Raw genomic sequence first — 27,486 nt, forward strand, 5'->3', positions numbered from 1 at the left:
AGCCAACCATGTTTTGCCTTAAAAGCTGCTGAAGCTAGCAAAGAAGATCGCCTCGTATGATTCGTAGGCTAAACTAACTATGCTGCCTTTGAGTCTAATACAAGATGGTACCTGGCTAACCATGCATTCCTCGGTGCGGCCAGTACACCTCTTACCTTTTTTTTTTCGTGAACACTTTCGTGTATTTCATTAAGAGGAGTGGTACAGAGACCGATACAACGAGTACTCACCACAGATCACGGCCGGCGGATGGGAGTGCAAGACGCACGCCTCCGCAAGCCTGATTGTGCAAAGTACATACAGGAACCAAAAACGTCGAGGATTACATGGTAACAAATGGCGTGACTAACAACAGCAATCTCCTCTAGACATCCAGCAAGCTAAGCAACGCGGCCAGGCCAGAATTACCCGCGGCGATCCCACGAGACTTACGAGGAGAACATTTGGGAGCTGGAGACAGCATAAAAAACACGGCGGTTGCGTTCCTTCCAGAAGTGATTGCCAAAATTACTAACAGCCATTCAGATGCGTGGATTCACAAATCGCTGGCATCTGTTGGTCAAAGCAACATATTGATGTGGATTTGTGACAAATTTAAAAGGTTTCCCTCGAGATAAATGTCGGAAATGTTCATATGTAAATATGTTAATTAAAACTGTTCAAATGCCAAGACACGTTCAAATTTCTGATTTTTTTTCTGACATTGTATTCAAATGCTTCATCTGTAATTCCTGTTTTGTTTTGCATTCCAGTATGTAGGAAGGAACCTAAGTGGGATCCCGAATCCCATGTTCTCCTTATTCCTACATTTATTTTGAAAATCTGGTGTTGCCAAGCAGCGCTTAATATAACAGCTCTGTAGCCCTTTGTATCTGCACAAAGATTTTGATAGCAAGACAAGAAATGCAGGCCCCTATCAATCCGTGACAATAGAGGTTGCATCGTCGTGTGGAATACCCAAAGTAAACTGGCCTCCGCCGGCCTTGCTGTCCTGCTCCGTGGGATCCGAAACTCGTGAACAGATTCTTGTCGTAATACTGGCCAATTCCTATATATATATAGTGGCCTCGGAGAAACCAGTAGTAGATGTTAAGGAACACATCACTTGCCGCACTGAGACACATATCTTTGCCCAGCCATGGCGGGGAAGGTGACCTTCTGTGCTTTCGTCTTGGTCTTGCTATCGACGTTGGCAGCGGCCATCAGGCCGTCGGCAAGGTCATCAACCGTGGCGAGGAGAGCAGCGCTGGAGAATGGCCTTGGCCGGACTCCCCAGATGGGGTAATTCTTCTTGTAGCCTTTGTCCTGTGTTCTTTTCAGTTCTTATTATCCCTCGGTGATGAGATTTGATTTTCCATCTTGGCTTCCTGGGTTTTTTTTTCACCTTTTCTTGTTTTCATGATTTCATCCAATCTGCATTAAGTTCCTGTTTTCGTTTTCATGGTTTCATCCAACTTGCATTGACATCTTTTGAACCAACAAGTGCTGAAGTGCATGATACATTTTTAGGTGGAATAGCTGGAATCACTTCCACCGGAACATAAACGAAGAGATCATTCGACAAATCGGTAAGGCTACTTTTGTTTTGGCACAAAACAGGTGCATTTTGCATCAGTCACAGCATGCTGAAAACAAGTTGATGATTCGCCTGTGCAGCTGATGCTATGGTGGATACTGGCCTAGCAAAGCTTGGATATGAATATATCAACATAGGTACCTCCTCTTGAGATTTCCTAATGACCCTGCTGTTCTTTTGCCCAGTTGAAACTTCCTGAGAACTCAACATTTGTGAAACTGCAGATGATTACTGGGCAGCCTATGACAGGGATTCCCAGGTGAGTAAATGGCGGTACAATCATATATGCAGAGTAGCAAAAGAACTAGTAGTAATCTAGCTTTCTGCATTTCTACAGGGCAACCTGGCTGGAAATGCGTCAACATTCCCATCGGGAGTAACGGCCTTGGCAGACTATGTGCATGGGAAAGGGCTCAAACTAGGGATCTACAGTGATGCAGGGTAATCCTACTTATAGTAACAAAAGAACAGACATAAAGTCGCAAAAAAATGTTCAAGATGCTTATGGAAGAACTAGAAACACACGTACACTTTAGTTCAATGGATTTCATGCTCTGGTTTGTTTTCCTCTATAAAATCACACCAACCATTCCCCCCAGGACACGAACTTGCGGCAAGTTGATGCCTGGATCACTTGGATACGAAGACCAAGACGCGAAAACTTTTGCATCTTGGGTACCATCATGTCTCAATTAGAACCAAACTTTAGGCATGTCAAGACCATGCCTTTCTTTACTGCTTGCATACTGAAATCATGCTTTTGATGATTCAATTCAAAGGGAATCGACTACTTGAAGTATGACAACTGCAACAACCAGGGAATAAGCCCTCAGCCAAGGTGATCAGCATTCACAAGAGCTCTTAACAGTTTCCGTTATTCATGCTACCTTGAGAGACTGATTTGCTCATGACCATATGCAGATATGATGCAATGAGCAAAGCGCTCCTCAATTCTGGGAGGAATATTTTCTTCTCCCTCTGCGAATGGTATTTGTTCATTCTTTTGAGCAACTCAAATGGATGATTTAGATTCGATCCTTCTGTACTAAAAATAATATTGTTCACTAGGGGTGTGGATGATCCAGCAACATGGGCAGGTGGTGTAGGAAACAGTTGGAGAACAACTGGTGACATCAAGGACACTTGGGCAAGGTAAAGTTCAGTCACAAGTCACAACCTGACAGGATTCAATTGTCCTGGCAAAATATGCCTGATACAACTTGTTGCCCTGTAAATGTAATGTTTCAGCATGACAGCCATCGCCGATAAGAACGACAAGTGGGCATCATATGCAGGGCCTGGTGGATGGAATGGTTAGTCCTACATGTCTCTAAACATTTCCAGCACTTTCTCTTGAGTCTTGAATGAACTGCTGTCTCTGCTTTCAGACCCAGACATGCTGGAAGTTGGAAATGGGGGGATGACAACAGAAGAGTACCGCTCCCATTTCAGCCTATGGGCCTTAATGAAGGTAATAAGATGCTTAATTTGGGTCTTAGCAATAGAGATGAAAAAATATCACTAAAGTATAATTCAACAAACTGGACATATTTTTGCTCATTTATAAGACCATGCTGCGGACTTAGCTTGATGCAGGCACCTCTCTTGATTGGTTGTGACATCCGCTCAATGAGCAACGAAACCAAGGAAATCCTCAGCAATCAAAATGTTATCGCAGTCAACCAAGGTGAAGAAAGTACACCGATCATTCCTTAGTGTCTCCAAGTTAGAAATGACATTATACTAAACTAAAATGATTCATGAGCAGATGGGCTTGGAGTACAAGGGCACAAAGTGCAACAAGATGGAGACCAAGAAGTAAGATAAACTATACAAGAAAGCAAAAGCTATGATATTTAACACTTGTTTATACAACATAACGTTGTGGTTAGGTATGGGCTGGTCCCTTGACTGGAGGGAGATTTGCAGTTGTTCTATGGAACAGAGGGTCTGCTCAAGCATCCATTACTGCCAGCTGGTGGAGCATTGGACTTAATGCATCTACCGTTGTTGATGCTCATGTTCTGTGGACAGTAAGGATGCATTTTATCTATCATAGACAAGTCCTAAAACCATACCCTCCCATTTGTTTTGTAAGGTGCAGTATGACTATACAAATTCATGCTTTGACTAACGATGAGTCCAAAAATATGTGAATTACGTGCTATAAAAGTTATATAACTCTGGATTTGTATTTCAACCACTTGCTAATGATTAAGATTGTATAATGAACGATAAATACTATAAGAGAAACTTACATTAAAGATTGATTCTGAGAACAGGGAGTATATTTTCTCTATATTTCATATTGCAGTTGGTTTTTCTAACTTATTCCTGCGTTTGTGATTTTGTTTGTTTTGAAGGATGAGATTACATCAGCCGTGCAAGGAGAACTGGAGGAAACAGTGGATTCTCATGCTTGCAAGATGTATGTGTTGACACCAAAATAGAAGAGATCCTCACAGCCTCATGTTAAATCATAGAAACAAATCAAATCTAAATGTATCACAATGAATTCATAAAGATTTGTGTTCGTGTGATTCAACATGAATAACTAGCATTAAAGTGAGTATATCAGCTATTTACCACTAAATGGTAACCTTTTATTTATGAAATGGTAATAGATGGCTATATCTATATAGCATGTGTCCAAAATTCATTGTTTATTGACATGACACCACAAGCTTGTCTACGGAAGGAAAAAAACATCTTCCTATTTCTAATATCTAGCAATTATTTGCAAGTTGCAACTTACATTTGCACTAAAGTTACAACTGGATGCATTATGATGCTAGCTCAGCACCAGAACAATTGTACAAAAGTGTTGCCACACATACCTACATCTCTGCATCTTCAGTATGCCACACCACCAAGACCATATGTACTCGACTCTTTTGGCATACATAGTATCACCGTAAATTGCTATAGCACAAGTATCACCGTAAATTGCTATAGCACAATCAGAACCCAGTCCATCCAGCTGGTTGGTAGGATCCATCTTTCTTTTCTTCTACATTCAGACTATTGAGCTGAGAAGTATTCCCCATGTTTGATAACTGGGGAAGTGCAGTTCCAGAAGGAGCAGCCTTAAAGCTATCTTGACCAAAGGCAAATGGATCGGTGCTAGAACTTATATTTGACTGTCCAAGCGAGCTGGCTTTGTTGCTGTTTGATGCACGCAGAGTTCGGACTGACCTGGGGTGGACACTCTTCACAGCTGCTTGAGCTTTTGGCTCTTCAGGGAAAGCTGACCATGTTTTCAGATCAGGGCTTGGTGTTCCCGGGCTTGAAGTAAATAGGCCTTGCCGGAGCTCTGGAGGGGTTCCTTCAATCTTCTCCCTCGGCTGTGAAAACCAGTAAATTAATATATCAGCCTCCTGATATATATCAAGATGAAATTTTACATTCAGGGTATTTAGGCTATCTAGACATAAATAAGTCAACAGTAATGTCAAATAGGAAAAGTGGCTAGGCCATGCTAAGTTAGACCTCACAGGGTATTAGATTTAGGGATATGCGAGGTAGGATGGGGTAAAGGATGGGCTAATCCTAATCCATTGACAGGAAAGAATAGAGGTTCAGGATTGGCCCACCAACTTTCACACACCATCACTGAGTCTAAACACTTTGAGAATTGGCCAAGCTAACCACTTCTAATTCTATCTTCAATGATTTCACCCATTGGCCAGTTATCTGGACCAAGTGGAAACTTGAAACTGGGTATATCTGGTTAGAGGGAAATTTAAGGGCATAGCAGTACTCATACCGGAGTATCGAGGCTTTTGCTGGGTGGGGTGAGTTCAACCTTTGAATTTTCTCTGAACTGTTTAGCTGGTGGTGTAACAGAAGCTGCAGCTAAGGCTTGCTTAAGCTCTTGTATCCCTTGCCTCTGAGAGGAGCAAATCGCAGATAACTTATCAAACTTCAACGAAATTTCTTCCTTCTCCAGGTTTGCTATCTTTAATTGTTCCTTGAGTAAAGTTACTTCTGCTTCCAATTGATGTTCTTTCAATTTGCTAGTCATGTTTACATTGTCAGTACTGTTTTGTGAGTTCATTTTGATACTATCAAAGTCTGCCACAAAGGAGTTGAAGGCAGTAGTTTGTATCTTTGTTTTATTCTCTGTTATTGCCGTTTTGGTTTTCTCCAGCCCAGACTCCGAGCCATTTGCAGAAAACCTAATTTCAAAATCCCCAGGTGAACTATCAACTGATGCAGACAGAGACTTCCGAGATGAATTGTGAGCTGGTGTGTTCTGGTTCTTAGCCTGTGATTGCTTTGATGTGACTTGATTAACAGGCTCTTCATCAAAAGCTGGCTCCTTGTCATAAGCCAAAGATAGCTCCTGAGCATGTTGAGTTGACCAAAATGCACCCATAGAACCCTTGTTGTCCATAGCTTTCAGAGGACCTTGTGCCATCACATTGGAAGAATTACTAAGAGAGGTACTCCTCATATTGTCTCTTGATGATGAAGAGGCACTCATTTGCTGTGGTCTCGTTGATGCTGCGAGAAATAATTTAGGTTATTGAACAAGCAAGAAGAATTATTTTCAGGCAAAGGAAAATTTAAGATGCAGAGAAAAAAATATGAGCAATTAACAAAACCAAGATGAGCGATTAACAAAACAGACGGTTTTCTATTCACACAAAAGTATATATATGAGATTTCACACAACAGCATTTCCTACACTTCCTAATATTTATCTAGATAAATCTACCAAAAAAATAACAGCTCAAACCTTCATCAATGGCAGTCTGAGATTCAAATGCTGATCCAGATGGAGATCCATCAGGTAAATCCTTTTGCAGCTCCAATGGAAGTAACTCATTAACACGGAACCACACCTAAAACAGAACATTTATCAACAACACTGAAACGGAAGACCTTTTATGTGTATGCACTAATTAAGACCAACCTAAATTCATGGAAGTGAATGGCCAATCAAGCAAAGCCCTTGCCTGTGTGATGTCTGGTCTGGCATCTGGAGAAGAATTAAGCATGTCTTTGATAAGTGTTGTAATAGAAGAACTGTACTTCGGCAATTCTGGGATACGATAGTTCCCGTTAAGTATTTGAAGCTTTGATTCTCCATCAAATGCTGATTTGAAGTAGCAGATTCTATACAAGAGACACCCAAGAGCCTGTAAAAAACCACAAACACTAACGTTCAACTCATGGCACTATTAATTAGTAATTGATCAGGTACAAAGAAAAAAATAATTGCAATTCAATAATATAATATGATAGGCAACATTTGCATAAAACCAGAATGCAAGATGATAGCTGCAGAGGTGGTTTACCCAGATATCTACTTTCTCACTGATAACCTCCCTCCTGTAGAAGTCCCACATCTGCAATCAGTAAACAAGCATACAGTAGTAAATAAATATGTAGAACAGACTGAGAAAGGGCCCAAACTTGAAATTTTCAATATAAACCTCAGGAGCTCTATATGCAGGAGTGGTGTGCTTCCTGATGTTATCTTCTTCAATGCCCATCTCCTCAGGTTTATCAAAGCACTTATGATTTGTCGACACACTACCAAAATCGCATAGTTTCCATGCCCCATCAGCAGCAAGAAGAACATTTTCTGCCTTTAGGTCCCTGCAAATGCAAATGAATTATATTTTCCGTCATAGAGATCTGAAATGAAACTTGGCATAGCAGTTTCCTGCGGATACAACTTCACTCAAACAGTACAATAAGGATAAAAAAACCAATAAAACACACAGAATTATCTGTTGCAGGCTACAACTGAACAACGATAGTCCTGAATGCCTTAGAGTAAGGAAAACTACCAAGAACACCACCCATGAATGTGAAAAGTAACGTGCGTCAACATCTAGTTTGCAAGCCAAGATGCCATCTATAGAGCAAAAATAAGTTTATTCAACATGCTTTTCGATTGTTACTTGATTGAACTTGCAAGTTTGGGACTTTGTTACTTGATCCAGTATAACATTGCTGTGAGTCTGTGACATAGATGTAGTTTATTTTCAAGGTACAAAAGACCAACTTGCATCTATTTTGGTTTCACATGAGATATAGGTAGATTAATGCTGCTCAACTATTTCATGGAAAGGCAACCACAAAAGCATCAACTACATGAGTACTGCTTGGTGGAAACATTGTGCAGTGTGGCTCCAATCAATCCACAGGCTGGAAAGTGGTGGACTCACCTGTGAGCAAGAGGCGGCGTCTGGCAATGCATTGCAAAGATAGCATTGCAAACATCCCGGAAGATGAGCGCCACCTTCTCCTCATCAAAGTAGCCCGCTCCTCTGCCCTCCAACACAGAAACCAGCGACTTCTCGCAGAACTCCATGAGCAGCAGCGCCTCCCTCGTGCGCCCCATGTCCAGTATGGCGTGTGCAACCAGCGCGACCACATTTGGGTGTCCCTTGAGCGACCGCATCACCGTGATCTCCTTCCGGACGAGGCCCAGCGACTCCTCGTCCTGGACGATCACGTGCTTGAGGGCGTACTGCTTCACTGGGTTGACCAGGTCTCGGGCAGCATAGACGGATGAGAACCCACCCTCGGCAATGGCCTCCCGGACGTGCACCTTGACATTGCCGACATCGACGGTCCGACCCTCCAGGCCACTGGGCTGCTCCTTGGGGATGAACTGCTTGAGCCTCCACATGGCTGTTGTTGCGCAAAAATCCTAGAGAAACCTTGCAGGACCAGACTGGCCGTTAGGCACGGATTGAGGGTTTAGCTGAACCCCAGAGTTTGTTGACCCTGCGCGATGGAATCATGGATGGATGAATTAGTGTAGGCTTGACCAGCACCCTCCAAAGTTCGGATTTTTTACTGCTTGTCATCACAGTAAAAGAAAATGGAAGATCCCGCGAGGAACAAAAACGAGATCGCACAGCAGTTCATCCGAAGAGGTCAGGATTGCTCACCAGCAAACGGAGAGACCGATCCAGGTCAGACCGGGTGGATCTGACTGCACTTCAGACACCTGAACCAGCAGAGGGCAGCACCGACACCTTCCGCAGAGAGAGAGGAAAGGGAACTTGGGTGGTGGAAAGAGGGGCCTCGGTTTGTCGTGCCCGTCACCAGCCGGCGGTGAGGCCGCCGCCGACGAGGCGCGGCGAGGGGCGGCGGCAGAGGGAGCAGGAATGGGAACCCTCTGACGACGAGGCGCAGCTGGCGGCGGCGGCGGCGGGATAAGAAGAAAGGAACCCTGTGTATCTTGATCCTCTGGTGCTTTCTGGCTTGCACGCCAACTCAACTAGACTAGATCCACGGGCCACGGCGGAAACACATACAACTTTCCTCATTCCCCGTTGAAACAAACTGCGCCGGGTCAAGTTATTTTGGATTAATCAGGCATAGCAACAAGTTAATACTTGTACTCCGTATTACACAAAGGGCCTTCCCAAGACATAAAGCCATTCCACCAAAGCTGTTGTTTGATAAACTAAGACTAACAACCGGTCATATTAGTGAACCAATGAACTAACAACTAGCCAATAACTAGTGGGTGAAGAATTAGTTTACATGTTTAGATACTTATAAAAATTAGTTAACTAGTTGTTAGTTCTATGGATCAAACAAGACCAAAGTCATTTTGCTCTTTGGAAGGTCCTGATTAAGCTGTTAACGAAGTAGTAGGTTTTTTTTAGCAGAGTTAACGAAGTAGTAGGTAAGACTATGAGCTTAACCCAATCAAAAGATCCAAAACGGGTGCGACATAGGGCCAATGTCGGTTCTCTCTCAGAACAAATTATATATATTATTCAAAGCACCAGATCTCCCTATCTCGTAACCGTAAAAACACAATCCACTAACGTAATCCTGCATATGTAAAATCAAGCTACATCCACCAACTACCCCTCAACATTAAAAGTAAGAGAGAATTATATATTTAGCACCGAAACAAATCAGTCATTCTTATTTGACACTAGGAAATTTGAACTTCTTTATTTGGCGTTGAGTTGAAATTTTCTTCCGAAATAGTACTACCATCCATTTGGTGTATCCTTCAGTTAGGTGTTTGATACCTCGGACTAAACTTTAGTTCCTGTCACATCGGATATTTGACACTAATTTTGACTAATTACAAAACTAATTACATAGATAGAGACTAATTTGCGAGACGAATCTATTAAACATAATTAGACCATGATTTGACAATGTGGTGCTACAGTAACATGTGTTAATGATGTTTTAGTTAGGATTAATAGAATCGTCTCGCAAATTAGTCTCTAGCTATGCAATTAGTTTTATAATTAACTCATGTTTAATCCTCCTAATTAGCATCCGAACGTCTGATGTTTTAGGGACTAAACTTTAGTCCTTGGATCCCAACATTGATTGTATCAGCTTTCTTTCAGAAGGACCAAAATGCCCTTATGTATAGCACACGCCTCGTCTCATGCAGTCCTACTGACGTGGGCCAACACGCGGAGTCGCGGTCTCACGCACGCCTCCCCTTCTCCCCCGACGCTTCCTCTTCTTCTAAAAAAAACCTCTCTAGATCTATGGATGCTAGAGGAGACGAGGATGTGGCAGAGGAGGCGTTGCTCGGCGAAGGCCTCTGACATGGCGTGGTCTCGCCCGGAGATGGCCGATCGCGACGCGGGAGACGTGGCGGGGCGGCCTCGCCTGCTCACAACGCAGGGGTCGCAGTGGGGTGGCCTAGCCCGCCGGCGCTAACGGCCGCTCGTGGCACAGGGGGTGCAGCGAGGCGGCTTCGGACGGAAGGGGCAGCGAGACACGTGGAGGACACCTGGAGATGCCCTTGCCTGCCGGCACTAGTGCCTCCCCGCGATGCGTCGGTGCGGGCTCGTCCTCCAGCGTTCCGACAATGCCGCGACGCGTCAGGGCAGTGATAGTGATGAGGACATCCCAGTCAAACATGTAAACCATGACTCAAGTCAGGTAAACCATAAGCTCAGCCAAGAAACAATGGACATAAACCATGAAAGTGACTATGTAAACACTGGTCGAAGCCATAAACAAGCTGCACTAAGCCACACACCGACTACGCCAATGCAAGGACCAATTACGCGAAGTCGTGCAAAGAAACTACAACATGAGGTGAACTCTTTCCTTACCGAATATGAATTTATTAAAAATAAGAATTTTATACTACCTAAATGTTCTACATATGTTTTACTAAGGTTTACACAAGAAGGGGGTGCCGCTGGACCAAAGGAGATCAGTCACACCAAGGAGAAAATAGTCGGTACATGGAAGCTGAACCAGCACACAGACTAAAGTTCCAAGAACACCACGCACCAATTGATGAATATTCACCATTCAAGATGCATATGGACAGAAAGATAATCAAGTCTACTTTCACCTCCAACAAACGGCTTGCCTTCTCGACTTTCCATTAAGTAGTAATGTCCAATTTACTGAAGACTGCCAAGAAGGATGAAGGTCAGGCGAGGCTTCTCGGGAACCCCTTGTTTCCACCCTTTCACCTCCCTAATCATAGAAGAAACTGATGAGACATTCACACCTATTTAGGAGGGGTGTTCCTAGTCTAAATACATGCTGTATCTAAGCCAAAACCAGACTTTTTGCATTGAAGAAAAAACACCTTATGGTGTTCCAGCCAAGAGCCGATGAGTGACTTACCATAAATTTCTTGCGAGTTCTTCATAGGCTTGTGAGAGACCGATTCCTCAGTATACGCGAAGGTTCCTCAGGGACGCCCCCCCTAATTCGTGCTCTAGGATCTTGATCCTTTTGTGTGGGTTAGTTCCGGATCGTGGTTTTACGGTCGTTCGAAGATCGAGTCAAAGTCCTTCAAGGTTTCGGTGCCTCTCTCCCCATCACTTGGCTTCATCCAACGTTGGCCAGGTCTAAAGCTGCTGGTTTGTGTTCCTGAGTTCGTGGAGATCGAGTCGGGTCCAAGGATTCGGTGCCTCTCTTCCCGTCTCTTGGCCACACCCCAACCTTTGTTAGGTATAAAGCTATTTACCTTGGCTGATTTTTCAGCAAATTATTCCTTGTTCGTACCTACTGCCGTGAAGATTGAACCTTCCCTCGAGTTTGTCCCTATCGGCAGGCTCGTCGGCCGGCGCGCCGGCTAGCCAGCGTGGCTCGTCGCGCACAGGTCGTGGGGTGGCCTTGGACGAAGGTGGCAGCGAGATGCGCGGAGGACGCCCCTGAGATGGCCTTGCTCGTCGGCACTGGCGTCCGACCGTGGCGTGGGAGACGCGGTGGTGCGGCCTCACCCGCCGGTGCTCTGGCCAACCAGTGCAGCTCATCGCGCACAGGCCGCGGAGCGGCCTCGCCTGCCGGCACCTGAAACAACATGTCATTTTGGCACCATGGCCTCCTGCTAAAGAAAGGGCATTCATGTCATTTTGCCAGCCACTTACACCATTATTGGCCCAAATGAACGGCGGTGCTATTTAGGGAAGAAAATTTCAACTCGGTGCTGAATAAAGAAGTTCAAAATTTTTAGTGCCAAATATGAAGACTGAATTGTTTTAGTGTCAAATACATAATTCTCTCTAAAAATTATTCCCGCAGCAGTAAAAACACCTACCTCTAGTACTAAAACTTTATTTCATCACATGAATCCACTCTCAAATAAAATACGTTGGCAATTAAGGATTTGGTGGAGTTCACGTGTCAAAAGATGGGAGGACAGGTTCAATGAGAGTAGCACTTAAGCTAAGGAACTGTTGTTACGTCATTAATGTTAGAAGAGGGGTTTGATGATGGTTCAGGAGTTCATCATATGGCATCGTGTCACTCGCCCTACTCGCAACAGTATTTATTTTGATTTGAAGTAGTAATTATTTGAAATCGAGTAGTACTGCTTTTTTTTTAATTCTTGTATTACTACTTATTTGAGCCAAGTAGCAATGGTACAAACTTAACGAGTATATTTTGGATATGTTGTTATTCATCTAGTGGCTATTCTAATTGGCGCCAAAATACAATAAAAATCATCAACAAGTATCAGTCCATAAAAAATAATTGCTTCAATCCACTAAAAAAACATCTACACTGCTTCAAAATAACCAACAATTCATTGCTTCAATCCCCTAAAAATAATCTCATGGCTTCGATTCGCTGATTCCCATTACTGAACAGAGGGGTGGTGACATCATGATTGATCTGCCATGGAACCAAAGGCGAGGGCGGACTGGGGCACCGGTGTGCCATGTCGTCGTCCAGGCCATCATCCTAAGTGTCCATAAGCATCTTGCATCGCGGAGAGAAACCTAAGCCACTAAGCCCCTGGATGCTTAGAAATATCCATTTTGCTATGGAGCCATCGTCGACGCACATCACCGATGGAGCGGTATGTGCCCCCCTATGCACAGGAGAGACGATCCACCAACGACCACTAACACATTAGAAACAGTATGTTATATCTTTGATGCTTTCTCTGGTGCATGAGCATTGAAGAATTATAGTGCACTCTACAACTTAGGTTTTAGTCCATGTGCATTGTGTGATAACTCCAGCGCGGTTCTCCAGTGGACCACCAGAGTATTTTGGTGCGTGTTACCTAAAGTGCATGAAAAACACCCTCTATAGCCACGATCCGGTGCTACTCTCCGGTGAGGTGTTCCATATATCCATACCATTTGAAATATGGCTTTGAACAACTAAGTTAGTCATTGTTCCGAGCTCCGCTCACCGGACTTCCATTTTCAAATCTTTTGGAACAAGCTAGATGATCTCTTATTGGATGATCAACAATTATGGACCTTAGTTGCATTTTTTAAAATATTTTCAAAGTTTTTTCACAAGTCTTTCAAACACAACATGATACCAAGATGCAATGCAATATCAGACCTCACAAGTGGCACTTGATAACTGTAATTCAAACGAGTATTTTTTCTCTTAATAGTACGATCCCACTGAGATAGGTCTAGTTACTTCATGTCCATGATGACCAAGGGTCTTTCTGTATAATTTTTTTTCTAATTTTTTCGGACCAGTCTGTGAATCTGTGATCCTACTACTGTGACTTCCGGTAGGTAATAGGATATTTGTATACCCTGACTCAATTGTTTGTACCACAAGTTGTACTACCCCTATACATACATAGATAGATAGATAGATAGATAGATAGATAGATAGATAAGGCAATCACTTGATAGTGGGTGTCTCGCAATTCCCTCCAATTTTTTTAGATAATCGAAAGATACCCAACTTCATCCTCTGAGAGTCCATCGGGCCACCTTATTACAAAGAAACACGCCGTAAGGACTAGAATCAATTTACATAACAAAATTTGACTCATAACTCAATTCTTGAAATGAAAGGTCATCCAAATGATGCGAACAAATGCATAGCCACGTTCTCAAGCTTGCATCAACATCATTGGACTCAAGATCGAAGCAATGCGTTCCCCTGTAGATGACATGCAAAAGAGTTTTTAGTTGACATTTGTCAAATACAACTTCATTTCTTGTAAACCAAATAGGCCAACAGATCACGAACACTCCTATATCAATAAAACGGATCTAAAAGATTTGCCCTTAGTGGGACACCTATTATCAAAACAACTTTAGACATTTAGGGGCGGACTAAGACTTAACACCACCATATATATGAACCACTCTCCACTGAGACTTAATATAAGTGCACTCAAAGAAGAGGCGCTGAATGGTTCTGGCTTATTGCAAAAGCAGCAAGTCGTGTCACCGTTCCAATTTCTTTCTGATAAATTATCTTTTATGAGAATGACCTACTTTTTAAAGAATCATATAATTTATATCTTCAGACGCGATGGGATCCAAACAAGCCTTATAATGCTATAAATCTCAGCAACAGCAACCTACATTACCGGAGATAAACAATCGATGAAGAATTCCCCAATTGCATCTTACAGGTTATATCCAACCACTTCATAACAAAAATGTTCTAGATACCGCGATCAACTGATTAAAAAAATTACCACATGCATTATGTCATTTCAGTCAACTGCATGGTTCTAGCCAGCATCTCCTGGTACCTCCGGTATGACTCCTGCTTCTCCAGCATGAACCTCTCATGACACCTCGCGATGAACCTCTCTGCAAGGCTATCAATCTCATGGTAACCCCCACCATCTTCCTCGCCGTCCTCAGCGTCTTCCGTTATTCCATACTCTTCGTCAGGCCTCTCGAGATACCCGGCGATTGGTGACAGCTGCAGCTCAAAAGGGATCTCCGTGTTCCAGGACGGATCATAGTAGGAATAGTGTAACAACCCGGGTTCAAGCGGCTCCAGGACGGCCGTCGTCTTGGACGACGACGATGACCGTGACGGCGGGAGCAGGTTGAGGTGCATTTCAGCACAGCCGCAAATGCAGCAGGGTGGATCCTTGTTGTTCGTCTCCCCCCTCTGCTTCCTCTTGATCTTCCTCCTCGTCTCGACGCCTGCAGCTAAAGTTGAGCAACGGGCCGGCCCGGCACGGCCCGGCCCGGGCCCGGGCTAGGCACGGCCCGTAAGGGCACGGGCCTGATTGGCACGGCGTGCCGCCGGGCCGTGCCCCAATGGGACACCGTGTTTGCTTGCAGGCCCAGGCACGGTCCGTGGGCCGATTTACAGGCCGTGCCAGCCCGTTCAGCACGGGGCCCATTAAGACATCAGGCCAGCCCGTGGCCCGCTGTTTAAAAAACACCTTTTTCAAATTCATTTCAACAGATCTACAGTTCAGGACATGTATCAAATTCATTTTCACAATTGACAAGTTCACAAATCACAAAAACATTTCAGAATTCACATTTCATACTTGATATCATAGCTATAGCACCACTCCCCGACAGACGGTGACAAACAAGTTGCACGGTGGTGAAGACCTTGCCGGTCAGAGAGAGAGAGGGAGGGAGAAGGAAGAAGACAGTACGAGAGCTCAGGATACGGCCGGAGACTAGGAAGATGACGAGAAAGGAGAGCAAGATCCGGCGGTGGAGACGGCTCAGAAGGGAGAGCTCCAAGATCTCCAAGATCCGGCGGTGGAGACCTTGTCGGAGTGCAGGACGAGCGGCGAGCGGTGGATCTTGGAGTCCTTGCCGGCGTCGAGCGGCGAGCGGTGGGCGGCGGCGCAAGGCGGGACGAGCAGGCGAGGTGGGGTGGGATCTAGGGTTTCGCGGTGGGGAACGGTTGCGGCGGCCGGGGGAGGGAAATGAGGCGCGGCCGCGCGGGGGGACGGCCGGCTGGCTTATATAGCCCCCCGGCTTACCGGGCCCTACCGGGCCAACCCTAGAAAAACGGGCCGGGCCGTGCCGCACGGCGTGCCTTGTTGACAGCCCAAGCACGGCCTGCAGCGGGCACCGGGCCGGCACGAGGCACGGTCGCGTACGGGCCGGGCCGTTTTCGGACCGGGCCATGCAACCGTGCTTCGGACCGGGCCGAAAGCACGCGGGCTGCATGCTAATCTTTACCTGCAGCCTGCTTCTTGCTTAGAAGGTCCAGGAGCATCGCCCTCGCGCCATCCAGCGCCATGGCGACGCGGCCGGCGTGCTTGGAGACGAAGGCATGTACGATGCGTCTGATCCTGAGGATCTTGAGGAGGGCCTTGTTTGGTGGCTCGTGCTGAGCTCTGCCTCTGAGCCGGAGATCGTTCGAGGGGGAAGGGGTGTGAAGTAGGTGGTGATCCGCCATGAGAGTCTAGTGCTGCTTGCACAAGTTGGTGGCTCGCGCTACTGGCCTGGTCGTTCATATATGTGATATGACTTGGGTGGCCTGGGTCCGATGCATGCAATGCATGCTAGTGTGACTGTGTGACAGTGTGAGTGTTATTTTGGTTCGGAGATTTTTTTTAAAAAAACTTCCCCCCTTGATCTTCTTATTCATTAACATCCGGTTCAGCGTAATCGCGAACCACCAGATCGATTAAAAAACTAGGGAGGGGATCAAGCCATAGGAATGGTTGATCCGGGTCCCAACCAAGACTAAGCCGAGCAAGCTCATGAGCGCACCTATTACAAGATCTAGGAACATGAACAAATTGCACTGAACTAAAACACAAATTAATCAAGTCCTGCGCTTCTCTATAGATTACACAGAGGCGGGGCACAAGTCCAACGCATCCGACTGGAGGGCGTTCACTGTATTCAAAGAGTCCGTCTCCAAAATAATCCTAGAGATGCCCTGGTTCGACGCCGCTTGCAGAGCTGCTACGCACGCTTGGGCTTGGCACAATCAGCATCATGGACAGCCGATATGCGAACACAAGGTTGACAAGTACTCTTGTGTGTTCGTTTTGTGATGAGTAATTATTAATGTGATCCACGAAGTGGGTTGAATGGTAACTAACCTTACCATGGCGAAAGCTATGTGTGCGACTTGTCTTTTAGCTTGTGTTGTGCAAGTGTGGAGCTCGGATGCGGTGGTCGACGGCGAGGTGAAGGTCAAGGAGGACGTGCCGTGCCGACAGACCGGGAGCGGTGAAGGACGAACGTGAGGCTTCGACCGAGGGACCCAGAGGCCGGGTGACTAGCCGCGGTGGCTGACACTTGGGACATCGACAAGTGCAAGAAGACATAGAGTGACGGTGTTGACCGGGTCAAGACGGCGGACGCGTGAGTCGAGCGAGGCTCAGGAGGACTTGGCGGGCCAGACGGTCGAGGACGGCGGTGACATGCGTCGGATGGCGGGGGACGCGTATGGAGTACGCTACTCATGGACGGTTTGATGGTTTGGGCCTCAAAACCATCGGATGGACGGTTTACGGGTTTGGGCCTCAAAACCCGGGCGGAGGTTCCGAGGAGGGACGGACGACACGTGGCGGCATCGGGGAGTTCGCGTCGAGGCGAAGCTACCGATGAGAAGGCGCGGTGGCCATCGGATCAAGATTACACCGGGTTGGACAACAACGCCCTTGGGCTTAGCGGTTCAACTCATTTGTATCCAGGGGCAAAACTGGGAATGTGTAATAGCCCTGTTAAATAGGATAAGGGAACCCCCATCTCCCTTACCTCCTCCAGTTTTCATTTTCTCCTTTAGGGTTTCTTCCTCTAGTTTGCTTCCATGTATGAGAGAGGTCCACAACTTAAATTGTGACTTGATTTTGAAGGAATCGGTGGCCGTAACCACCGTATGCCCTCCGGGATTCATGATTTAGTTGTGTTCTTGATATGATTTTGGTGTTCTTCACGAGCTCTTTTTGTCCCCTCTTGTTTCCCCTCTCGTTTCTTCGTTTTGGGATGGTTTTGGTTCGTTCTTGTTGCCTTGGATCGATCAATGACATGAGTAGAAGCTTTCCACCGAAAGAAATCCACTAATTCCTCACGAGATCGCAGATCCGAGCAATTTAAGTTCTTGACCTATTTTTTTGGGGATTCTTCAATTCCTTCGATTCACGGAGTTAGAGTTTGTTTCGGGCCATGATCCTTTAGAGGTTTCCTTTCTACTCGCTTGTGAACCCTTGTGCAAAGTTTCAAGTCATTTGGAGTTGATTTGATCAAGTTATGACTTGATTTGATTTTTCCCGAGAAACTGCTCGTTCATACCGGACGCGTCCGATATGATCTAGGACGTATCCGATATTTATCACTTTGGAGTTTTGAGCTCAAATTTGGTGGAGACCTTCCCTTGGTGTCTAAAGAGCTATGGTTAAAATTTCATGATTTTTGGACACCATTTGACGGGGTTTTGGATTTTTCTCTTTTGGTCAGCTTGCTGCTGAAAATACCGGATGTGTCCGAGATCATATCGGACGTGTCCGAAAATACCGGACGTGTCCGATATAATACCGGACGTGTCCGATATTTGCAGGAGCAGTGCTATTTTTCTTTTGGGAGTTTGCTCGTTTGGACTTCGATCTGTGTTCCGTTTGCTCTGTGGTGACCCGCTGTGTTCTGAAGGAGCATCCACCCTTTTCTAGGGTCGTGGTCATCAAGTCTTTCGTGTATGCTTTTTGGGAATTGATGTTGGGACAGTGGTCGAAGATTTCGAAAGAAATTTGAGGCTCCCATTCACCCCCCCCCCTCTGGTCGCCGTTTCCGGTCCTTCAATTGGTATCAGAGCCGGTTAAGGATCATTCCACCTTAATCGGTCCGTGATCCACGAAGGCGACATGGAGCGTGGTTCCGGCAAACCACCACACTTTGATGGATCCAACTATCCTTATTGGAAGATCTGCATGTCTGCGCATCTCCAGGGGATTGATTGGTTCGTCTAGGAAATTTGCGAGGATGCTGCGTATGTTGTGCTCCCTGTTGCGGCCCGTACCACCTAGGATCACAAGGATCGGCACAACGCAAATAGCAAAGCTCGCAGTGTGCTTTTCTCGAGTCTTTCGCTTTCTGAGTTCGAGCGTGTCTCCAATTGTACTACAGCTCGAGAGATCTGGGTGAGGCTTCAGAGCTATCACAAGGGGACCGCACAGGTCAAGACCAGACTCTACGAGACGTATAAGCGCGAGTACAAGAACTTCTCTCAGCTTGATGGCGAGTCCATCGATGCCATGTTTTCCCGCTTTCAGACTATCGTCAACAAAATGAAAGCGAACAAGGCCAACTTACCTTATAGTGATCATGAGAGGGCGCTCAAGCTTCTCTATGCCCTTGATCGAAAGGTATGGGATGTGAAGGTGTCGGCGATCATCGAGTCGGCCAACTACGACACCCTCACCGTCGACGAGCTTTTCAGCAAGCTCAAGTCCACAGAGATCGACTACCAAACCCAAGCCAAGCTCAAGAATCCTTCTGCACCAACCCTGGCTTTGGTCTCAGGTAGTGGTTCAAGTTCATTGACTAACCCTTCACAAGCTTCTTTCTCTTTGTCGTGCTTGATGTCAGTCACAGAGGAGCAGCTGGAGTCTCTTGGGGATGATGAGTTGGCACTCGTCATCAGTCGGTTCTCTCGGTTTCACAACAACCGTTTGAACCGCCGACGTAGTGGTGGCCCGAAGGAGGGATGCTATGGATGTAGAGATCCAGACCACTTTGTCGCGCATTGCCCCAAGAAGAAGCCCTTCACCAACAAGTACAACTCCGGCAAGCGCAAGGATAAGCGCGACTACACCTCCGGCAAGCACAAGGCCAAGGGCGGCTTCGACAAGGAGGCGATCAAGAAGGCGTACCGCAGGAAGGCCAAAGCTCAAGAACGCGCCTTCCTCGCCTCCCTCAGCGACCTCGACGACGACTCCGACGATGATCACTCTTCTTCTCCCTCGACCGATGATGAGTCCGAGAAGAAGCGCGAGGACAAGCTCAATGGTCTCTGCTTTGTTGCCGGTGCAAATCGTGGTGGGTTTTGCACTATGGCGGTTGACGGTGGAGCAAAGCTCAAAAAGGACGTCGACGTCGACGACGACGAAAATGTGGTACCGCCCATACTTGACTCACTTATGCTTGAGCTTGATACTATGAATGATATATTGATGAGTCAAGATAAGTTGCTTAAGCGTGCTGCCCACGAGAGAAAAGAGTTTAAGGACCAGCTAGAGGTTGCTTTGAAGGAGTTGGAGCTTGCCAAGAGTGGTGTAGTGGTGTCAGAGGAGGAGGAGTGCGATGAGTGCGCTATACACATGTCTAACCTCTCTGACTTGCAATCCAAGTATGCTGTTTTGCTTGATGAATGTGATGAGCTGAAGTCTCGTTCTGGGTTGCTCAGTGCATGCAAGTCCTGCTCAGGCTTGCAATCTGAGTTGGCAGAGAAGGTTGCCAAACTTGCTTAGTTTGAGAAGGCCAACTCAGATAGCACCACCACTACATGTGTTCGATGTGAAGCTTTGGTGTTGGAGCTTGAGTCCTGCAGGCATGACAAGATGGGAACCGTGGAAGAAAACACACAACTTCGGTCCATCTTGAGCTAGGTGTCGTGCAGTGAGCCTCAGTTGGGCATGATGGTGAGCCAGTTCAGGCGGGGAACTAACTCATCAGGAGTAGGCTTTGCTATAGGTGGGAAGGGTGAGCATGTCTATGGCAAGGTTGGTGAACATAGTGGTTTGAACCCAAGTGAGAAACCCACCAACACTCCCAAATTGATCAAGATCCCTCCACCAGAGTCTACCAAGCCTATGATCAAAGATGGTGTGTTTGAAGAACCACCAAAAGCTCCACCATCTAAGCAAGTTTGGGTTCCCAAACTGAACCACTTTCGGAACTTACTCGATACTCTACCCAACATCTCTAGTGCACCCCTTCCTAAAGCCAAAAAGCCTCAAAGAGTGAACCACATCCACAAGAGAGTGAGTCAACCACCATCCAAGAGAGAGGTGAGGTACCACTGTGACTATTGCCATAGAGATGGTCATCTGGCTGAGTTTTGCTTTAGGAGGAAGAGAGATGAGCGGCGCGAGTACGAGTTAAACAACCGGAACATGTATCGTCCTCCCCATGGCGTACATGTACCGCCTGTTCAGAGGCACAATGTTAGGCCTAGAGGTGCAATGCCTCAAGGTGCTAGGCCTCAGGTGGCGAGACCACATGGTGGTCATGCCCGGCGTGGCCCAAGTCATGATCTATATGACTATGGACCTCGCGACGGTGGCTTTCAGTCCCACACTCCTAGCGGACCACGTTTTCCCCCACGTGGTGATCGCTTCTCTCCAATGGGACATGGCATGTATGGTGTTTTTCCTAACACTTTTCCAGGGCAAATGACTCAACACTGGTATTCTCCTCATTTCACTAACCCTAGTGTTGTGTCATTTGCTCACCCCCTGTCTTTCTATTGATGCAGAGCGGAGGCCTGGAGAACACGTGGCTTGTTGATTCTGGCTGTTCGCGCCACATGACCGGAAGTTCCAAATGGTTCTCCAGCCTCGACCCCATGCAATACAAGGAGTACATCACATTTGGGGACAATAGCAAAGGTAAGGTGCTGTCTCGTGGGACCATTCGGGTCAATGAGTCTTTTATCTTGAAGGACGTTGCTTTGGTTTCAGGCCTGCATTTCAATTTGCTCTTTGTTTCGCAACTCCTTCAAGATGGGTTTGAGGTGCGCTTTAAGACTGGACTTTCTTGTGTGCTCGATTCTCAGGGACATCTAGTTTGTCAGATCATTCCTTTTGGCCGAGTTTTCAGAGCTGATTTCTCTCAGTCTTTCGGTTCTTCTCGCTGTTTGGTTGCCGGGTCTTCTTCTGATTTATGGAAGTGGCATAGGAGACTTGGTCACTTGAGCTTCGATCTCCTAGTGAGGTTGAGTTCTCTTGACATGATCCGAGGATTGCCCAAACTTAAGTTTGAGAAGGATCTGGTATGCCATCCCTGTCGCCACGGGAAGATGGTGGCTGCTTCCCATCCTCCAGTGACTCAGGTCATGACCACGAGACCCGGTGAGCTACTCCATATGGACACTGTTGGTCCAGCTCGGGTTCGGTCAAAGGGAGGGAAGTGGTACGTTCTTGTGATTATGGATGATTTTTCTCGCTATACTTGGGTGTTTTTCATGGAGGGCAAGGACGAAGCGTTTTCTCATGCTCATGACCTGATCTTGAGGTTGCAAACTAAGTTACCAAAGAATGTCATACGAGCTATCTGCAGTGACAATGGCACTGAGTTCAAAAACTCTCAATTTGACACCTTCTGTGCTTCCTTGGGTCTTGAACATCAGTTTTCTTCACCCTATGTCCCTCAGCAGAATGGTGTTGTTGAGCGCAAAAATTGGACTTTGGTTGAAATGGCCAGGACGATGCTCGATGAGCATAGGACTCCTAGGCGTTATTGGGCCGAAGCCATCAACACCGCCTGCCATGTTTCAAACCGCATTCTTCTTCGTGCTTTCTTAAAGAAGACATCCTACGAGTTGCGGTTTGGGCGTCCACCCAAGGTGAGTCATTTTCGAGTCTTCGGTTGCAGGTGCTTCATTCTTAAGCAAGGTAATCTTGACAAGTTTGAATCTAGATCTTCGGATGGTATATTTCTCGGTTACGCTTCTCATTCACATGCGTACCATGTGCTTAATCTTGAGACTAACCATGTCGTGGAGACTTGTGAAGTCACCTTCGACGAAACCATGCCCTCTTCTATTTCTATCTTTGAACGTGCAGGTGATGAAGAGATGGGTGACAGCATTTTTGTTGAGGATGACGATGACGTCGATTGGGATGATCCCAAGCCATCTCAACCGGCTGCCACGATCGAGCCAGCTTCGACCACTTCGGCTCACGGCCCCGAGCCCTCCACCTCTACTTCATGGGGTCCGTGTGAGCCACTTCCTCAATCGACTGAGGAGGCCCCAGCTGTGGATGAGGGGGAGGCGACTTCGTCTTTGGGTGCACCTCGACATATCCAGCGACGCCATCCTCCTCAGACCATGATCGGCGACATCGACGAAAGGGTAACGCGTTCCAAGTCTTATCATATTTCCCATTTCGCTCATTCTGCTTTCGTAGCTTCTTTTGAGCCTCGAGATATTGGACACGCACTATCTAATGCTGATTGGGTTAATGCTATACACGAGGAGTTAGAGAACTTTGAGCGGAACCAAGTGTGGTTTTTAGTTCCACCTCCACCAGAGTGCCACCCCATAGGTACAAAGTGGGTTTACAAGAACAAGCAGAGTGAGGATGGGGTGGTGGTGAGAAACAAGGTGAGATTAGTGGCTCAGGGTTTTTGCCAAAAAGAGGGAATAGACTATGAAGAAACCTTTGCTCCTGTTGCCCGTCTAGAAGCCATTAGGATTCTTTTAGCTTTTGCAGCTTCGAAAGGGTTCAAGCTGTATCAGATGGATGTAAAGAGTGCCTTCTTGAATGGGTACATAGAGGAAGAGGTTTATGTGAGGCAACCCCCTGGCTTTGAAAATCCAAAGTACCCCAACCATGTTTTTAAACTCCACAAAGCCTTGTATCGTTTGAAACAAGCCCCGAGAGCATGTATGAGCGTTTAAAAGCTTTCTTGCTTGATAAGGGTTTTAGGATGGGTTCCGTAGATAAGACTTTGTTCCTCCTTAAGCAAGGCACTGACATCCTTTTGGTTTAGATATACGTGGATGATATAATCTTTGGTGGCTCTTCTCATGCTCTTGTTGCCAAGTTTTCAGATACTATGAGCAGGGAATTCGAGATGAGCATGATGGGCGAATTGACTTTCTTCCTTGGGCTGCAAATCAAGCAAACTCGTGAGGGGACGTTCGTGCACCAAGGCAAGTACACCAAGGACGTGCTCAAGAAATTTGATATGGGTGAGGCCAAGCCTCTTTTGACACCCATGTCAACCACGACGGCCCTGGATGAGGACAAGGAGAGAGAAGCCGTGGACCAGAAGGAATACCGAAGCATGATCGGATCCCTGCTGTACCTAACGACGACGAGATCGGACATCCAGTTCGTAGTCTGCTTGTGCGCGCGCTTTCAGTCTTCGCCACGCACGTCTCATCGTCAAGCCATCAAGCGGATCCTCAGGTACCTTCGTTTCACACCCGAGTTTGGTCTTTGGTTTTCAGCCTCCTCCTCTCTTTCTCTTTGTGGGTATTCTAATGCGGATTATGCTGGTTGTCATGTTGAGAGGAAGTCCACTTCGGGGACTTGTCAGTTTCTTGGATCTTCTCTTGTGTCTTGGTCTTCTCGCAAGCAGTCTAGCGTCGCCCAATCCATCACAGAAGCTGAGTATGTTGCTGCTGCTGCTTGTTGTTCCCAGTTGCTTTGGATGATTGCTACTCTGAGAGACTTTGGGTTAGAGTTTAGGCGAGTGCCTTTGTTTTGTGACAGCACCAGTGCCATAAGTGTAGCCAAAAACCCAGTCCTTCACTCAAAGACAAAGCACATAGAAGTTCGCTTTCACTTCTTGCGTGACCACTATGAGAAAGGTGATATCGATCTGCACCACATTGATACCCAAAACCAGCTCGCAGATATCTTCACCAAACCACTTGACCAAGCCCAGTTTGCTCGCTTGCGAGGCGAGCTTGGAGTTTGTTTCCCTTTTTAGAGGAGGGGAACTTTGGTTGTTGTATTCTAGTTTTGCTTTTCTTTGTAGTTTAGCCTTTGTTTTTGTTTTTATATCATTCTTGCATATCATATCATCATGTATCATATTGCATCCTGAGCTTCATCCTTATAGTAGCTAGATTGACACTATGCTCTTGTTGGGGATGTTATGGATATACAACGATGTGCTTTTGGCTTAGGCTCCTTTTGATCAATTGATACATGTTATGAGCTAAGCTTGTTTTCCAAACTATGAACTTGATTAAAACTTGTTGAAACATGAAATATGTTCACCACTACTTGTGGCACTAGCATGTGTAGAATGTGTCGAGATCTTTTTCTTGCTTCATATATATGCTTAGTTGCTACGGCTCATACCTTGAGTTACACACTTGCTTGAGAAACTTGAATTTGTGCTAAAACTTGAAAATCAAACTAAGTGATTTGAAAAGATCGGGATGGGTCTGTACTATCCTATGTCAGAGTATCGAGACAGCTCCAAATTGCACTCATTGGTGAACTTGAGCTCTGTAATGGATACCGAGATCATTGTCTTAAGCTTCTAATTGCCTTTGGCATAGGCTTGACATGGTCGCTAAGTCAGGTTTTGATGGCACAGATAACCTCCCGCACACACTTGTCTGACAAACTTTGGTAATAAGCTGCATAACTCTGATAAATTTCAATTGGTGTCTAAAATTTGATCAAACCACCAGTTTGTCTCATGACATGATGTGTGAACTTTGTTTGGGGTAGTTCACTTTGCATACATGTGTAGCACAAGGTCGATCTCCTGTCTATTTTTGCTATGTGCTCCTTTGGTGGTGAACCCTCTTTTCAAATTGCTCAAACTTGATCAAACTTGCTTAAATGCCATATTTCGTCTCATTTGGTCACCTTGAGCATTTGCTAGCACTTGTATGTGTTGCTATATATACATGACAACATCCACTAGAGCATTCTTTCAATCTACTTGCTATAATCTTGAAGCTTCTGCATTCGCGCATTTCTACATTCCTAGCTTGTTTTGAGGGGGAGTTGCAATTCTTGGGCTCTAGCTTGATAAGTGCATATGTCAACAAGGGGGAGAAGTTTCCACACTCACAATGTCACCTAAAGTTGAGCGATATGCATTCATTTGAGAGAGATTGCACTTGTTCAGGGGGAGTTGCATTTGAGGTGTTTTGCTAGATGTGTTGAGCCTTTGCCTCTTCTGGAGGGTCTAGCAGTTTTGCATTTGAGGTGTTTTGCTAGATGTGTTGAGCCTTTGCCTCTTCTGGAGGGTCTAGCAGTTTTTTGGCTTTTCGAGCTTTGCTAGTGGCGTTGAGCCCGTTGTCTCTTCTTGAGGGCTAGTTTTGTTTTACTTGGTTGCGTCGAGCTGTTGCCCATGTCTTTGGGGACCAAGTTTTGCTCACTTTCAAATGACCCAGTTCTTGGCTTTTCTTTGGCTTTTGGTCATTTGGGTGAGTTCTTTCTTTTCTCTTCTTTTTCTTTTTCTTTTGCTCAAGCTGTTCGTGTATTGGTGTTGACAATGCACTCATCAAGGGGGAGATTGCGAACACAAGGTTGACAAGTACCCTTGTGTGTTCGTTTTGTGATGAGTGATTGTCAATGTGATCCACGAAGTGGGTTGAGTGGTGACTAACCTTACCATGGCGAAAGCTATGTGTGCGACATGTCTTTTGGCTTGTGTTGTGCAGGTGTGGAGCTCGGATGCGGTGGTCGACGGCGAGGTGAAGGTCAAGGAGGACGTGCCGTGCCGACAGACCGAGAGCGGTGAAGGACGGACGTGAGGCTTGGACCGAGGGACCCAGAGGCCGGGTGACTAGCCGCGGTGGCTGACACTTGGGACATCGACAAGTGCAAGAAGACATAGAGTGACGGTGTTGACCGGGTCAAGACGGCGGACGCGTGAGTCGAGCGAGGCTCAGGAGGACTTGGCGGGCCGACCGGTCGAGGACGGCGGTGACATGCGTCGGATGGCGGGGGACGCGTATGGAGTGCGCTACTCGCGGACGGTTTGATGGTTTGGACCTCAAAACCATCGGATGGACGGTTTACGGGTTTGGGCCTCAAAACCCGGGCGGAGGTTCCGAGGAGGGACGGATGGCACGTGGCGGCATCGGGGAGTTCGCGTCGAGGCGAAGCTACCGATGAGAAGGCGCGGTGGCCGTTGGATCAAGATTACACCGGGTTGGACAACAACGCCCTTGGGCTTAGCGGTTCAACTCATTTGTCTCCAGGGGCAAAACTGGGAATGTGTAATAGCCCTGTTAAATAGATGAGGGAGCCCCCATCTCCCTTACCTCCTCCAGTTTTCATTTTCTCCTTTAGGGTTTCTTCCTCTAGTTTGCTTCCATGTATGAGAGAGGTCCATAACTCAAATTGTGACTTGATTTTTAAGGAATCGGTGGCCGTAACCACCGTATGCCCTCCGGGATTCATGATTTAGTTATGTTCTTGATAGGATTTTGGTGTTCTTCACGAGCTCCTTTTGTCCCCTCTTTTTTCCCCTCTCGTTTCTTCGTTTTGGGATGGTTTTGATTCGTTCTTGTTGCCTTGGATCGATCAATGACATGAGTAGAAGCTTTCCACCGAAGGAAATCCACTAATTCCTCACGAGATCGCAGATCCGAGTAATTTAAGTTCTTGACCTATTTTTTGGGGATTCTTCAATTCCTTCGATTCACGGAGTTAGAGTTTGTTTCGGGCCATGATCCTTTAGAGGTTGCCTTTCTACTCGCTTGTGAACCCTTGTGCAAAGTTTTAAGTCATTTGGAGTTGATTTGATCAAGTTCTGGCTTGATTTGATTTTTCCCGAGAAGCTGCTCGTTCATACCGGACGCGTCCGATATGATCTAGGACGTGTCCGATATTTCTCACTTTAGAGTTTTGAGCTCAAATTTGGTGGAAACCTTCCCTTGGTGTCTAAAGAGCTATGGTTAAAATTTCATGATTTTTGGACACCATTTGACGGGGTTTTGGATTTTTCTCTTTTGGTCAGCTTGCTGCTGAAAATACCGGACGTGTCTGAGATCATACCGGACGTGTCCGAAAATACCGGACGTGTCCGATATAATACCGGACGTGTCCGATATTTGCAGGAGCA

General features: G+C 46.3%; 3 protein-coding genes across 3 annotated transcripts; 1 reads left to right on the forward strand and 2 right to left on the reverse strand.

Moving 5' to 3' along the window:
* Positions 1-1,138: 1,138 nt before the first annotated feature.
* On the forward strand, positions 1,139-4,026 carry LOC136541801 (alpha-galactosidase-like). Its single transcript, XM_066533902.1, has 15 exons — positions 1,139-1,281; positions 1,510-1,568; positions 1,657-1,713; positions 1,801-1,835; positions 1,914-2,017; positions 2,176-2,251; positions 2,356-2,414; positions 2,498-2,563; positions 2,645-2,728; positions 2,825-2,889; positions 2,965-3,047; positions 3,173-3,263; positions 3,345-3,394; positions 3,469-3,609; positions 3,940-4,026. Exons 1-15 carry the CDS (start codon positions 1,139-1,141, stop codon positions 4,024-4,026), a joined length of 1,200 nt encoding a protein of 399 aa, XP_066389999.1.
* On the reverse strand, positions 4,026-8,888 carry LOC136541800 (uncharacterized). The gene is made up of 8 exons (XM_066533901.1): positions 8,491-8,888; positions 7,759-8,323; positions 7,018-7,183; positions 6,880-6,930; positions 6,538-6,720; positions 6,318-6,423; positions 5,343-6,082; positions 4,026-4,920 (listed from the first exon to the last, which is right to left on the reverse strand). The coding sequence occupies exons 2-8, from the start codon at positions 8,223-8,225 to the stop codon at positions 4,537-4,539; spliced, it is 2,097 nt and encodes a 698-aa protein (XP_066389998.1). The 5' UTR covers positions 8,226-8,323; positions 8,491-8,888; the 3' UTR covers positions 4,026-4,536.
* Positions 8,889-14,479: 5,591 nt separating this feature from the next.
* Positions 14,480-14,845, reverse strand: LOC136545966 (uncharacterized). Its single transcript, XM_066537945.1, has one exon. The coding sequence runs from the start codon at positions 14,843-14,845 to the stop codon at positions 14,480-14,482; it is 366 nt and encodes a 121-aa protein (XP_066394042.1).
* Positions 14,846-27,486: the final 12,641 nt, after the last annotated feature.

This window comes from Miscanthus floridulus, chromosome 3 (assembly GCF_019320115.1).
Source record: "Miscanthus floridulus cultivar M001 chromosome 3, ASM1932011v1, whole genome shotgun sequence".
NCBI classification, from domain to species: domain Eukaryota; kingdom Viridiplantae; phylum Streptophyta; class Magnoliopsida; order Poales; family Poaceae; genus Miscanthus; species Miscanthus floridulus.